At 56.0% G+C, this 11,757-nt stretch overlaps 4 protein-coding genes across 4 annotated transcripts in view; 1 reads left to right on the forward strand and 3 right to left on the reverse strand.

The window, feature by feature from the left end:
• GUITHDRAFT_165189 (hypothetical protein) overlaps positions 1-2,279 on the reverse strand; it is a gene marked incomplete at its 5' end in the record, with an annotated part of 4,636 nt that extends 2,357 nt beyond the window's left edge. The window contains 9 exons of the mRNA XM_005825482.1: positions 154-306; positions 677-829; positions 875-983; positions 1,031-1,293; positions 1,344-1,439; positions 1,489-1,586; positions 1,646-1,745; positions 1,795-2,092; positions 2,151-2,279. Coding sequence (XP_005825539.1) covers positions 154-306; positions 677-829; positions 875-983; positions 1,031-1,293; positions 1,344-1,439; positions 1,489-1,586; positions 1,646-1,745; positions 1,795-2,092; positions 2,151-2,279 — 1,399 coding nt within the window. The remainder of the gene's footprint in view (positions 1-153; positions 307-676; positions 830-874; positions 984-1,030; positions 1,294-1,343; positions 1,440-1,488; positions 1,587-1,645; positions 1,746-1,794; positions 2,093-2,150) is intronic.
• A 583-nt stretch (positions 2,280-2,862) lies between these two features.
• Positions 2,863-4,687, reverse strand: GUITHDRAFT_115335 (hypothetical protein; the record flags this gene model as incomplete). The annotated part of the gene is made up of 4 exons (XM_005825483.1): positions 2,863-4,125; positions 4,176-4,443; positions 4,493-4,560; positions 4,607-4,687. 4 exons carry the CDS (start codon positions 4,685-4,687, stop codon positions 2,863-2,865), a joined length of 1,680 nt encoding a protein of 559 aa, XP_005825540.1.
• Positions 4,688-5,403: 716 nt separating this feature from the next.
• On the forward strand, positions 5,404-9,057 carry GUITHDRAFT_115336 (hypothetical protein; the record flags this gene model as incomplete). The annotated part of the gene is made up of 1 exon (XM_005825484.1): positions 5,404-9,057. One exon carries the CDS (start codon positions 5,404-5,406, stop codon positions 9,055-9,057), a length of 3,654 nt encoding a protein of 1,217 aa, XP_005825541.1.
• Positions 9,058-9,251: 194 nt separating this feature from the next.
• GUITHDRAFT_165190 (hypothetical protein) lies at positions 9,252-11,314 on the reverse strand (the record flags this gene model as incomplete). Its single annotated transcript, XM_005825485.1, has 8 exons — positions 9,252-9,381; positions 9,610-9,703; positions 9,794-9,849; positions 10,024-10,079; positions 10,332-10,414; positions 10,685-10,861; positions 10,908-11,182; positions 11,235-11,314. The coding sequence occupies 8 exons, from the start codon at positions 11,312-11,314 to the stop codon at positions 9,285-9,287; spliced, it is 918 nt and encodes a 305-aa protein (XP_005825542.1). The 3' UTR covers positions 9,252-9,284.
• Positions 11,315-11,757: the final 443 nt, after the last annotated feature.

Here is an 11,757-nt window from a genome sequence, read left to right on the forward strand (position 1 = left end):
GGAGAAGAAGGAGGAAGAGAACGAGAAGGACTAGGACAAGGATGAGAACAGGAAGCAGGGGGAGGGGGGATGGACAAAGACGAGAGGAAGAGGAGGAGGAGGACAGAGTGATTGAACCAACGGCTCCAACTGACATTCACAGTCTCTCCTCACCTTTCAGACCGTAGCCAACTGAGAAGACAGCGCTGACTGTGCTTTTGGCAACATCCTTGGCTGCCCGGGCCCGGGGGCCCATCGGCTGCTTTTCCCACTTCTTGTAAGTCTCAGTCTGGACGACCTTCTCGGCACCCCACGAGACTCCCTTTGCTGGGATGAGTGTTGTCAGAAACTTGTGGAAAGAACGGAGAAAGTAGAGAGGAAGAGGAGAGGAGAGAGGGAAGAACAGAAGGTCACAAGAGGCTGGAGAGAGAGGGGGGAAGCCTGGAAGAAGGGGGGGCGGATGCGGGGAGGAGGGAATCAAAATGGAAGGAGAGAGGGGAGGGATGGGAATCAAAACAGGAAGGAGATGGTGGCAGGGAGGGAGCAAGGGAGGAAAGGAGCTCAGTAGCCGGACAGAGGAACTCAACTATCGTAAACAACAAGGGCGGCAAGGGAGACGAGGAAGAAGTTCAGCCATCAAAAGTCCTGCCCCTTCCCTTCTCCCCCTCCCTCCCTCTCCATTCCCTTGATCTCATACCTGCTATGTTTGCAAGGCCCCCGATGATATCACAGGAGATGTCGACGAGCTTCTCTGTCCCTTGCTGCGCGTACGTTAGAGCCTTCTGGACCCCCGGGGACACTTTGGCCTCCTCCGCCGCTGGCCCGATCCACTTGCTGAACGCGTCCGTTCCTGCGGGTAGTGAGCACAGAGCGAGCATCTCCTCCTCCTGCCAACCTTTCACCATCTGCCCAGCTACCCAAGTGGACCCAGTCCGCAAACCACTCGCTAGCTGGTGCCCTCCAGCCTCTATGCGGACTCCGTAGTAGCTCTTGCCCTCCTCGTCCTGCTCGGAAAGATCAGGAGGAGCTGGCACGAGACGCCAACGCCAACCACACGCAGGGGCCCTGTCTTCTCCGGCACCGAGGACTCCGCGTAGTTGACAATCAGGCCAGGATACTCCTCGCTCCTCCCCTCCACTGCCAGCTCGTCCGTCTGCAGGGCAGCCTCCACCTCCTGGCCATCGACCTCAACACGATAGTCACACATCCGCTGCAGCTGCTCCTCGAGGCTCTCAATGAATCTGCTCCTCTTGCTCATCGGAGTTGGAAACGTGATGGAACAGACTCGCTCCTCGTCCTCCGAGTCTCGGACTCCTGCCAGCATGCCATCAGGTCCGACCAGCAACCTGGCAACTTTCACGTACCCTCGAGGAGGAACGTCAGGGGAAATATCCGTCGAACTCTAGCGACGAAGTATCCTCCGGAAAAGTTCTCATCGGTGACCGAGGAAAGATCGGCTCCTGTAGCAAGTTCTGCTCAATCTACAGGATACAAGACACTGGCACGGACCGTACGCCTCCATCAGCATAGAGTTCAGGACTCCCTCGTTCCCCAACCCGAACTCCACCGAGAGTTTTTCCACGTTGCCGAGTTTCTCGGGGCAGAACCTGGTCAGGAAGGAGAGAAGCTAATGAGCAGGAGCTTCATGTATCCAACATCTTGTTACCTGTTGTAGAAGCGAAACAATCTCTCCGACAGGGTTGCTCCCCACGGCCCGTACAGGCGACAACTCCACTCCCCCACCTCTACGGTTCCCTCCTTCCTCCCTGCTGCCCTGTCAGAGCAGAACCTTCCTCAAGGAACAGGTGGCATCACCAGACAAGTGGAGCTGGAATGCTCCCTCCGAGACCACTGAGAACCTTCGACTGCCGTCCTCCTCCTTCTGCTCCTGGGCCACCACCCGCAGTGGGATCAGGCACATCCATTCGTCTCTGCCAAGGAACTTGAGCGGCGCAGCTGCATCCTTCAAGCCCGTCGACGCCTGCTGCCCTGTCGGCTTGCTCGATCCGTGAGTAGATGCGCTCAACAGGCCAGGAAACGCATTGCGAGCCCCCCCTGGCAAGAACCTCCAGATTCCCGAAGGCGTCTGAGGCCCATCAGACGGGCTTGCCCCCTGCTGATGCTGTCAGGATAGAAATTCGGTTACCATGAGAGCAGAGAATCGAATCTACCTGCTGCCCTTGTCTTCCCTGGGGGACTTTGTTCCAGACGCCTGACGCGTCCTCTGCAGTTCGACTGACGATCACACAGTCGTCCTCAGCCTGTTCTTTCCCCTCCCTTGCTCCCTCCTCATTCTTCATCGCCTCCTCTTCCCTCGCACAATCGTCATCCTCCCTCCCTCCTCCTCCCTCCCTCCCTCCCTCCTCCTTCCCCTCCTGCCCGGCTGCCCCCTCCATTCCGTAGAACAGGAATTCTTTACTCAATTCCTTCGGGTATAGGACGGTCAGGCTCGCCTCAATTCGCCCACGAACCACTGGCCCAAGGATGTAGCCCAAAGTACTATAAGTTTCTCTCACTTACTTCTAGTAGGGGCTAGCCCAGCTCCTCAGTGTCAAAGTGTGATTGATTTTAATGATCTTGACGTTGTTAGAGCCCAGCTCCTGTCAAAGTTTGATTGATTTTAATGATCTTGACGTTGTTAGAGCCCAGCTCCTGTCAAAGTTTGATTGATTTTAATGATCTTGACGTTGTTAGCCCAACTCCTGTCAAAGTTTGATTGATTTTAATGATCTTGACGTTGTTAGCCCAACTCCTGTCAAAGTTTGATTGATTTTAATGATCTTCACGTTGTTGGGAAAATTTCCCCCACTGAACTCTCCGAGTCAGACGCTTGAAGGCCTCAGTGCGGTACAGCCGTACAATGCGAGGCAGGGCCGCTGCCTTCTACTTATCTTTTGCATCGCCATCGTTATCTCCCTCTTCTTTCCCCTCATAGAAGGAGAAGTAGACCTCATTACCGTCGCTGGCGCCTTCTTCGCTCTCAAGGGCCTTGGAAGAGATCTGATCCCTGATCCGCCTCGCCACGTCATCATTCAGCGACTCTTCTCTCTTCGCCTCTCCTGGCTCCTCCTTCAAAGAGATGAAGGAGAGCTCTGACGGGGTAGGAGGTGTCTCCGCCGTCTGCTGCTGCTCTTGGGTGCGGCTGCTCCTCGTGCTGGGAGACTGGGAGGGGGAGGGGAAGGTGAGGTCCGTTTCATCCAGGTGCCTGGAGCTCTGAATGAAATCCTGATAAATCTCTTCCTTCGTCACCCTCCTTCCCTCCTTCAACTCGATCGACCTTGTCCCCGCTCCTGGGAGGGCGGAGCGTGTCTGATAGAGCTCCTGCTGCCCCTTGCTGGGCTCCTGCTCCTTGGCGCCCGCCAAGTCCTCGTCTCCCTCTCGTCTGCCATCCTCCTCCAGCAACGCAGCTGAAGGTTCAAGCACACTCCCGAACTTTCCCTCCACCTGGAGCTCAGCTGGCTGGGCCCTCAATGCTTCACTCACGTCCTGGTCGTCGTTCCCTGACAAGAAGTCTTCTGCCGTGTCGAGGGTGGTTGGATCTTCCGTGGCTATCAACTCTGAGACCTCTTGCGCAGACAATCTTCTTGATGTAGCAAAGTCCTCCTTGCTCGCTGTTTCAAAATCGACGCCTGACGACTGACCCTCCTCGCTGTCTTTCTCCTTCTGCCTCTCCTGGCTCTCTTTCCTCCCGTTTCGAACAGAAAACTGAACCCCCGACCCCCAACCACGCGCGCCGCCTCCATTCCAAGTCCTCTTCATCTCCTGCTGCATCTTGTTGTGTAGATTCCGAAAAGCGAAGGGGGAGTCAGACTCGTTTGCCTTGGAAGTCTTTCCTGCTTTGCTTGAGATGCGAGAGCATTCGTCGAGGAAAGGATCGACGCCTTTGACCCGAGGTTTATGCATGTTCAGAGCTTCAGAGTCGTAGCTGATCTCTGGGTAGGGGGAGTCCATCTGGATGGAATGATAGATGTCTACTTGACTGGTCTCGTTCACGCTCTCTTGGACGGTTGAGACTACTTCCTTGCTCCTCTCTGCCTGCTGCTTCTGCTCTGCCTGCGCTTTCAAGATCGCGAGGTCTGGCAGTGAATGTCCATAGCGATTCACCAGCAACTCGTTGAGCTCCCACGGCCTGCTCCCGAATTCCTCCTGGGGTTCAACATAAGCGCCTCCACCTTGAAATGTCATGGTCACGTTACCACGAGCTTGTCGACGTTCTTCAGTTTCGCAGGGTTGTAGAGCTTGAAGAAGCTCTCGAGGCTCGTCTTCAAGCTTTTCGCTTCCTCCTCCTCCCTCACCTCAACTCGGGTCGCCTCGACGGTCTCGCGTGCCCCTTGCGCGACGGCTCTGGGCTCGGGCTCTGGGTCGGATTCTGTTTCAGCCTCGCACTCAGACGTTCTTGCTGAGCCAGAGGCAGGAGCAGCTCCTTGGGGGGGAACGTAGATATCCTGCCACCACATCCATGCGCTTCCAGGCATTTCTACTGTCAGCGCCGACTACCATAGGAAAGGCTCACCAGTACGCCACCAGCACGATCGCTATGCTGCCTCCTATGACGGAGATGCAAACGAGCAGGGTGAGCTCCTGCAGCAGGGAGTGAACGATCGCCTCCTCATCAGGGCTGTCAGACCGAGCGGGAGAGGTCGTATGACCTTCTGTCCCCTAGGACGACCTCAGGTCCGCCATGCGCCACACGAGCGAGTCTCTCCATGAGCAGCAGGTGTGTAGATCGATCTCAGTTGCACAACCACTTGACGATGTTTCTGTTGATGTTGAAATTTCTGAATGACATGAGAGTTTGTCAGAGCTTTGACAACAGTAAATGGTCGAGATTCCTCCTTATTGTTCTCACGGCATTGAACGGATTCCCTGTTTTCCCTCTTCCTCTTCCTCTTCCTCTTCCTCTTCCTCTTCCTCTTCCTCTTCCTCTTCCTCTTGCCTGCCTGCCTGCCTGCCTGCCTCCCTCCCTCCCTCCCCTTCCACCGTAAATCCGCCCCCATTCCAGCATTGCATTGACTTTTTCTTCCCGCCTCTTCTGCCATGGAACCGTCCAAACTTTCTACTAATTCACGCATTAGATATGCTTTGCTGCCTTCGATTCTAATTAGCCGCATCATGTAGAATGCGCTACCACGAAGCGACAGTGAAGACAGGAGAGGAGAGGAGAGGAGGAGAGGAGGAGAGGAGAGGAGGGCAAGGGAGGGAGAGCAGTTCAGAGATGTGCATGATGACGACAACGGAGGACGAGGAGGAGGAGGTGGATTAGAGGAATGAGGAGGAGGAGGAGAGTTCTTGGAGAATGCGGAGGTTAAGACATCATATCATGGAGATGTGTTTTAACAGAGGCACAAGCATGGAAACAGAAGTCAACTCACAGAACCTCGTCTTCTGCCTCTGAGCTGTCTTGCATCCTTGTCCTTCTGATCCATGGCAGCTGTCTTGAGGAACGCGTTGGAGGTTCTTCTCATATGCTTGTTGCTGCAACTGGTGACAAGTGAAATCTTGATCGGATCCCCCAAGGCAGGACAGATCTTTCGCACGATCCCTGTCCTGCTCGAGTATGTGACGTTCAAGATCGACAGGGTCAAGATCTTCCTCGATGGATCTTTCTACCATGAGCTCGGCTCTGACTCCGAACAAGGGTCGAGAGTTTCGCTGGCCATCTACAAGCTGCCTCCTTTGAGCCTGCAGCCTTTGGCCAACCACACCATCACGATCGAGGGGTTTCATCCGAACCACAACACGCCACAAGAGCGGGGCAGCGTACACTTCAGCATGCAGTACAACACGTTGGAGGGGGAGACTACGATCGATCTCCCCGCATCCGCCATGGTGATTGGTGATCTCCGTCGTTCAAGAGAGTCTCGTGAGGAAGATGCGGATAGCTTGATCTCGGACATGTCAGAGATGGGGATCTTCGTGCATCCTGTCCAGATCGATTCCCTGCTCACAGCTCACCTTCACGACTCCCTCGCCCTCCATCTTCCTGACATAGTCCTCCTCCTCCCTTCCGTCTATCACCAGTATGCGGGCAACCTGAGTAGCCTGTTCGAGACGTGCCGGTCCATGTTCATCGTGACAGTCGTCTACCTGCTCGATCTCCGGCACGGGGTCAGGATGCAAGGGTTCAGAGACTTGTTTGAAGCCGATTATGTGGCGTCCATGGACGGGAGCGGGTGGGTGGAGAAATACCTGAGAAGGTGGAGAAGCAGGTCAAAACATGTATGGCTCGGCGCATCTTGGTCTGCAGATACTCCTTACTTCGATCAGGATGGCAAGATAGAGAGGGAGAGGAGACAGGGAGCTGTGTTCCTTCACGATGTGCTGATGTATGGGCCCCACACTCGTCCTGAGCATGTGCTGTCCAACGATGATCAAATTCATCGAGGACACGGATGGGGTCTGAGGAGGAGGGTGGAAAAGTCGCTTGCTCGGGAGTTCGGAAGCAGGTTCCACCTGGAGATTTTCCCACTGAGTGCTGAACTGAGATGCGAGCTGATGAAGAAAACCAGGATTCTGATCGTCGTCGGAGGTTGTCTGGGCATCGACGAGGCGCAACGATGTCCGTCATCGGGGTACTGGGGAGAGGAGGTATACGAGGCGATGAGGTGCGGGGCGTTTGTGGTGCACAACTTCGTTCAAGGGATGGAGGAGCATTTCGACAACGGAACTCAGCTGATATTCTTTGATGGGGAGGACTTGAGGCATCTGAATATCATGGTGGATCACTATCTCAAGTCTGAGGAGGAGAGAGAGCAGATTCGAGTGAATGGACAGGAGCATGTTTTGATGTACCACACGCGCAAGGCGAGGTTGAGATTCTTGTTTGATCAAATCTTCCATTCTCAACATGGAGGCATTCAAGAAGATGATGAATGTTTTGACAAATCGATGGGGGAGAGTGACTTTTGCAGAAACTTGCGCGATTGTGGGGAATTGCGTGCCAGTAGAATCAAATCGGTTCGAGTAGGAAGTGGAGGGGAAGGAGGAGAAAAGGGAGGACGAGGACGAGGAGACAGCGAACGCGAGGACTTTATGATACATTCCGATTTCATGAAGGAGATGTTGAAACCGCTGCTTCAACCGACCTCTGAGTACGACCTGCTAAACCATTATGTACCTCTTGATGACGTGCTGCAGCATGACGGTCGCAAGGGCAACTTGGTCAGGGTCATAGCAAGGAGAGTTTTTGCAGAGGAGGATATCACTATTCCGCCAGCTCTCTGCCTGCATGAAGACGTCAAGTTGCTCAACGAAGTACATCTCGCTCATCTGCTCTCCCCTCGTCTGCCGACCTCGTCCTACGTGTCGTCGCCCGTGCTAGGGATGCAGCTGCTGGCGTTCAGCGACATGTATCTTGCTGCGGGAGGAGCAATCTGCAACGAAACGCACATGGTCGACTCCTTCTACCTGAGTGAGGGGAAGATCGCACCCAAGACGCATCCCGGTTGCTCGGTCTCTCCTCAAGGGAGCAGGGCCTTGTATGTCGACAGAGCCGTCTACATCCCGACTCGGTGGGGGGCATCCTGGCAGCACTTTATCCAAGACACCTCCTCCCGCCTCCTGTTCGCCATGGAGGTGCTACAAGGGTTGGACTACTTCGTCGTTGTGGAGCGGTCATTGTCCCGGAATGCCCTTGCAGTACTTTCCAGCCTCGTTGGCTACGATGACCTCGGTCGCATCCTGTTCGTGGACACATCTTGCATGTCGGGCCTTTATCTCGACTTGTTCCATCTGAGTGTGAGCAAGTGCAGGAGTTACATCTGGAGCAAACAGCTGTACGTTGCAACCAACATGCCGAGCCATGCCCACGATCATCAGCCGACCATGCCGATGCTGCGCCTGCTGCAGAAGAAAGTCTCAGTCTTTGTTGGATCGCTGCATGGAACCATGGCAAGGAGCCGATCAGCGACGTCAACGGAGTGGAGCAGGTACTGGCTGTGGTGGAGCAACCATTCTTCTGAGCATCCGCTTCCGTTCGACGCTCTCCGTCAACCGCTCTCCCTTCCTTTCTTCATCCTCTCTCGAGGGAATGCCACGACCTGCACACAGCCTCCAGTCCCAGATCGCTGCCTCCTGAACGAGCTTGAGGTCTCAAGGGACCTTTCCCTCTTCTACCGTATCCTCAGCCAAAGAATCTCGTTCACTGACGCCGTCGCCTACACCAACACCAGCTTCTCTGACACCTCCTCGATCCTCCACTCCCTCCAACTCCCCCTCCTGTTCCTGGCCCTCTCCATCCAGTCCGCCGAGATCATCGTGGCAGCGCACGGAGGGCAGGACTTCAACATTCTGTTTGCGAGGAGGGGGACTGTATTTGTTGAGATCCTCCCGGGGAAGAAGACCGAGGATGGGCCGTACTCGGTCCACTCGTTCGCTGCTGGCCTTGGGTTGAAACACTACCTCCTTCCTGTCCCTGGCGTCGCCCACCGCGCAGCACAGGCCACCCGTCCCTTCGTTGTGGAGACAATCAAGATTGTCAAGATCTTGAGGGGAGAGAAATTCCTTGCTCCTCCTCCCTCCTCCCCCTCCTCCTCCTCCTCCTCCTCCTCTCCCAGCTTGTCCTCTCCTCCCCCCGCTTCCGCTCCTCATCCTTTGCCCTCCTCCCCTCCCACCACCTCCCCTCCCCTCTTCTCCTCCCTCTTGTTAGATTGCAGACACAAAGGAGGGGGGGAAACATCGGAATCGAAGTCCACCGGCTCGACAGACGTCCTGGTCAACTTCCTAGGGATCTTCCTCAACCTCTTCACGGAGGACGCGAACTGCTCGTCCTGCTCTTCTACTTTGTACCTCCGCGCCAACGACAGCGAAGTACAAGTGGAGCGAGACTTCCAAGAGCGAAGAGGAAGCGTCGTTGAGGGAAGCTTTTGGCTCGCCCTGCCGGACGGATGCACGAGGTTAAAACTGGCCATGGAAACAGGAGCAGGAGCAGGAGCAGGAGCAGGAGCAGGAGCAGGAGGAGCTCGCCTGGAGTCGGAGGACGTGTTCGTGATGGTAAGAGGAGCTCTGGTCTCTCATGTAGACCCGAACGTCTGCGCCATGGGCGGCATGCAGGACGCAACGCAAGCAGCCGACGAGTAACATGAGACGTTCACCTCTCCCTCCCTGCTTCCTTCCCCTCGCTCTCTCCCACCCTCCCTGCTCCCTTCCACTTCATATCTCCCTCCTTCGCTCCCTCTCCTCTCACTTCCCTCCTCTCTCCCACCTCCGCGGCCTTCCTACCTCTCCGTTCCAGATCTCCTTCGTCTTAACCTGTCATCGATACCTTGTAGTCTTCTCTTAAGAGATCTTTATATACAACCTGCAGCTTACTTGAAGGTCAGAGGTGGCAGATTCACATCGAGCTTTCTCCGCGCAAAGTTAGGAAGGACGAAGGCTGCCCTGTGGATGTCGGAGGAGTAGTACCTGCAGGAGCTTCAGCGCAGGAGAAGAGCTAAAAAGGAGGGGAGGAAACGAAAGAGGAGGAAGTGGAGGTGGTGGTGGTGGAGAGGTCCGAGGAGGTGGTGGAGGAGGAGGTGGTGGTGGTGGTGGAGAGGTCCGAGGAGGAGGAGGAGCAGGAGGAGGAGCAGGAGCAGGAGGGGAAGAAAGCGGGGTGGGAGGGAGGGGGGGGGGGTGAAGCGGAGCTGGACTCACTGTAGCGCCTCCATCATCAAGTCACTGGGTGCACGAACAGGTTCGTTGAAGGTTGTTCCCGCATCCTTAGCGCACAAGAGAAACCCGATCTGACCTGCCGGACAGAACAGTGAGGAGGACCAGGACACGGAAGAGGAGCAGGAGGGGAACATGCGGGAGAAGCGCTGGCAACGTGGATCCTTACCTGATGGGTATGTTGGTATGGTTGTGTAGGCGTACTGGACGTTAGAAAAGATGCCTCTGAGAGAATGATTAGCTCACAACGAGTATGAACGACTGAAGGGTGAGGAGCAGGAGCAGGAGCAGGAGCAGGAGCAGCAGGAGCAGGAGCAGGAGCAGGAGCAGGAGCAGGAGCAGGAGCAGGAGCAGGAGCAGGAGCAGGAGCAGGAGCAGGACGAGCAGTATTTGACTTACCTACAACATTGCATCATGCTCTTGATGAGGTCTAGATGCAACCACATGCATTCACCCTACGACAAAGTCAAACTCGAAAGTTTTCTCGCCTCCTCCTTTCTGCTACGTTGCCTGTTCCTTTGCCTCCCCTTGCCCCATTTCCCCCACCACCTTTCCATCTGCTGCCGCCCCTCCTCCTTCCCTGGCTCCTCCCTCCCTCCCTCCCTCCTCCTTCCCTCCCTCATTCACTCACTCACTCATTCACTCCGTCACTCCCTCCCTCCCTTTCTCCGCGCCGTCCCTCGCCCTCTTCCTCCTGCTCCTGCTACCTGGGAGCAGGTGACTCCGCCCGGCTTGAGAGCCTTGTGCACCACCTTGTAGAACTCCTCGCCAAAGAGAGACCCTGCGGGCCCTGCCCACTCAACGTCAGGTGATGCGAGGGAGGAGGAGGACGAGGACGAGGACGAGGAGGAGGACGAGGAGGACGAGGAGGACGAGGAGGACGAGGAGGACGAGGAGGACGAGGACGAGGACGAGGACGAGGACGAGGAGGAGGACGAGGACGAGGAGGACGAGGGACGAGGGAGAAAGGGAGGAGGAGGAGGAGGAGGAGGAGGAGGAGGAGGAGGAGGACGACGACGACGACGAGGAGGAGGAGGAGGAGGACGAGGACGAGGACAACCATCGGGGTCGGAGGAGTCGACGATGATGACGTCGAAGGCTGACACCTTCTCCTTGAGGAACGCCAGCCCGTCCCCGACCCGGACCTCCGAGCGAGGGTCGTCGAAGCCGCAGGAGAGATGCTTCAGATGAACCTTGGACTGCTCGATGACAACTCCGTCGATGTCGCAGAGCACAGCTGCCAAGAGCCTCAGCCCTCGGTGGTCAAGGAGGAGGCAAAGGACCTGACTTGACGCAGTCGTGTCGCATGATTTCCCGGAGGACCCCACCGTCTCCTCCTCCGATCACGCAGACATGCTCGGGGTTGGGGTGGGAGAAGAGGGGGAGGTGGGCGATCATCTCGTGGTACGAGAACTCATCTCGCTGAGTGCTCTGGATCACCCCATCCAGCGTCATCATTTTGCCATACGTCTCCGTCTCATAGACTGAGACGTCCTGGTACTCGGACTTTCCATGGAACAAGTCCGACTTCACTTTGATCGCCATGGCTTGTCCCGGCCTGCCCCAACGGCGTCAGATCCACAAGAGAGCACAGGTCCGCTTGCTCCCACCACTGGTCGTTGATCTCGAGGAACCATCCTTTGTACACTCCACTCTTGAGTTCTTCGTCAGACGAGCCAGCAGCCGACATGCCAATCAATGCAACGAGCCAAAGAGAAATGCTGAAGCGAACTATTCTGCAAACATATCAGGCGCCATGCCAAGTTCTCTCCACAGTTCCTAAGGATTTGATTTTGCTGGCACAGATTCGAGAATTTGAATCACCCAAGACTTGTAATCACCAAACAAGTAGCAAGGTACTGCTGCCCTACTTCACACGTTTGCACATATCTATCGTGCGATGGAAACCTGACTTCCACATCTCAATCTACATGTTCTCGCTGACTTCGTCCTTCGTTTCTCGCTGCCTCAATTCTCTCCCTCCCTCTTCCTCCCTTTCTCTCTCCCTTTCTCTCTCCTTCACTCACTTTCCCTCCCTTCCCCTCCCTTCCCCTCCCTCCCTCCCTCTCCCTCTCCCTCTCCCTCTCCCTCCCTCCCTCCCCCTCCCCCACTCTCCCCCTGCCTCTCTCACCT

Source organism: Guillardia theta, assembly GCF_000315625.1.
Source record: "Guillardia theta CCMP2712 unplaced genomic scaffold GUITHscaffold_83, whole genome shotgun sequence".
NCBI classification, from domain to species: domain Eukaryota; class Cryptophyceae; order Pyrenomonadales; family Geminigeraceae; genus Guillardia; species Guillardia theta.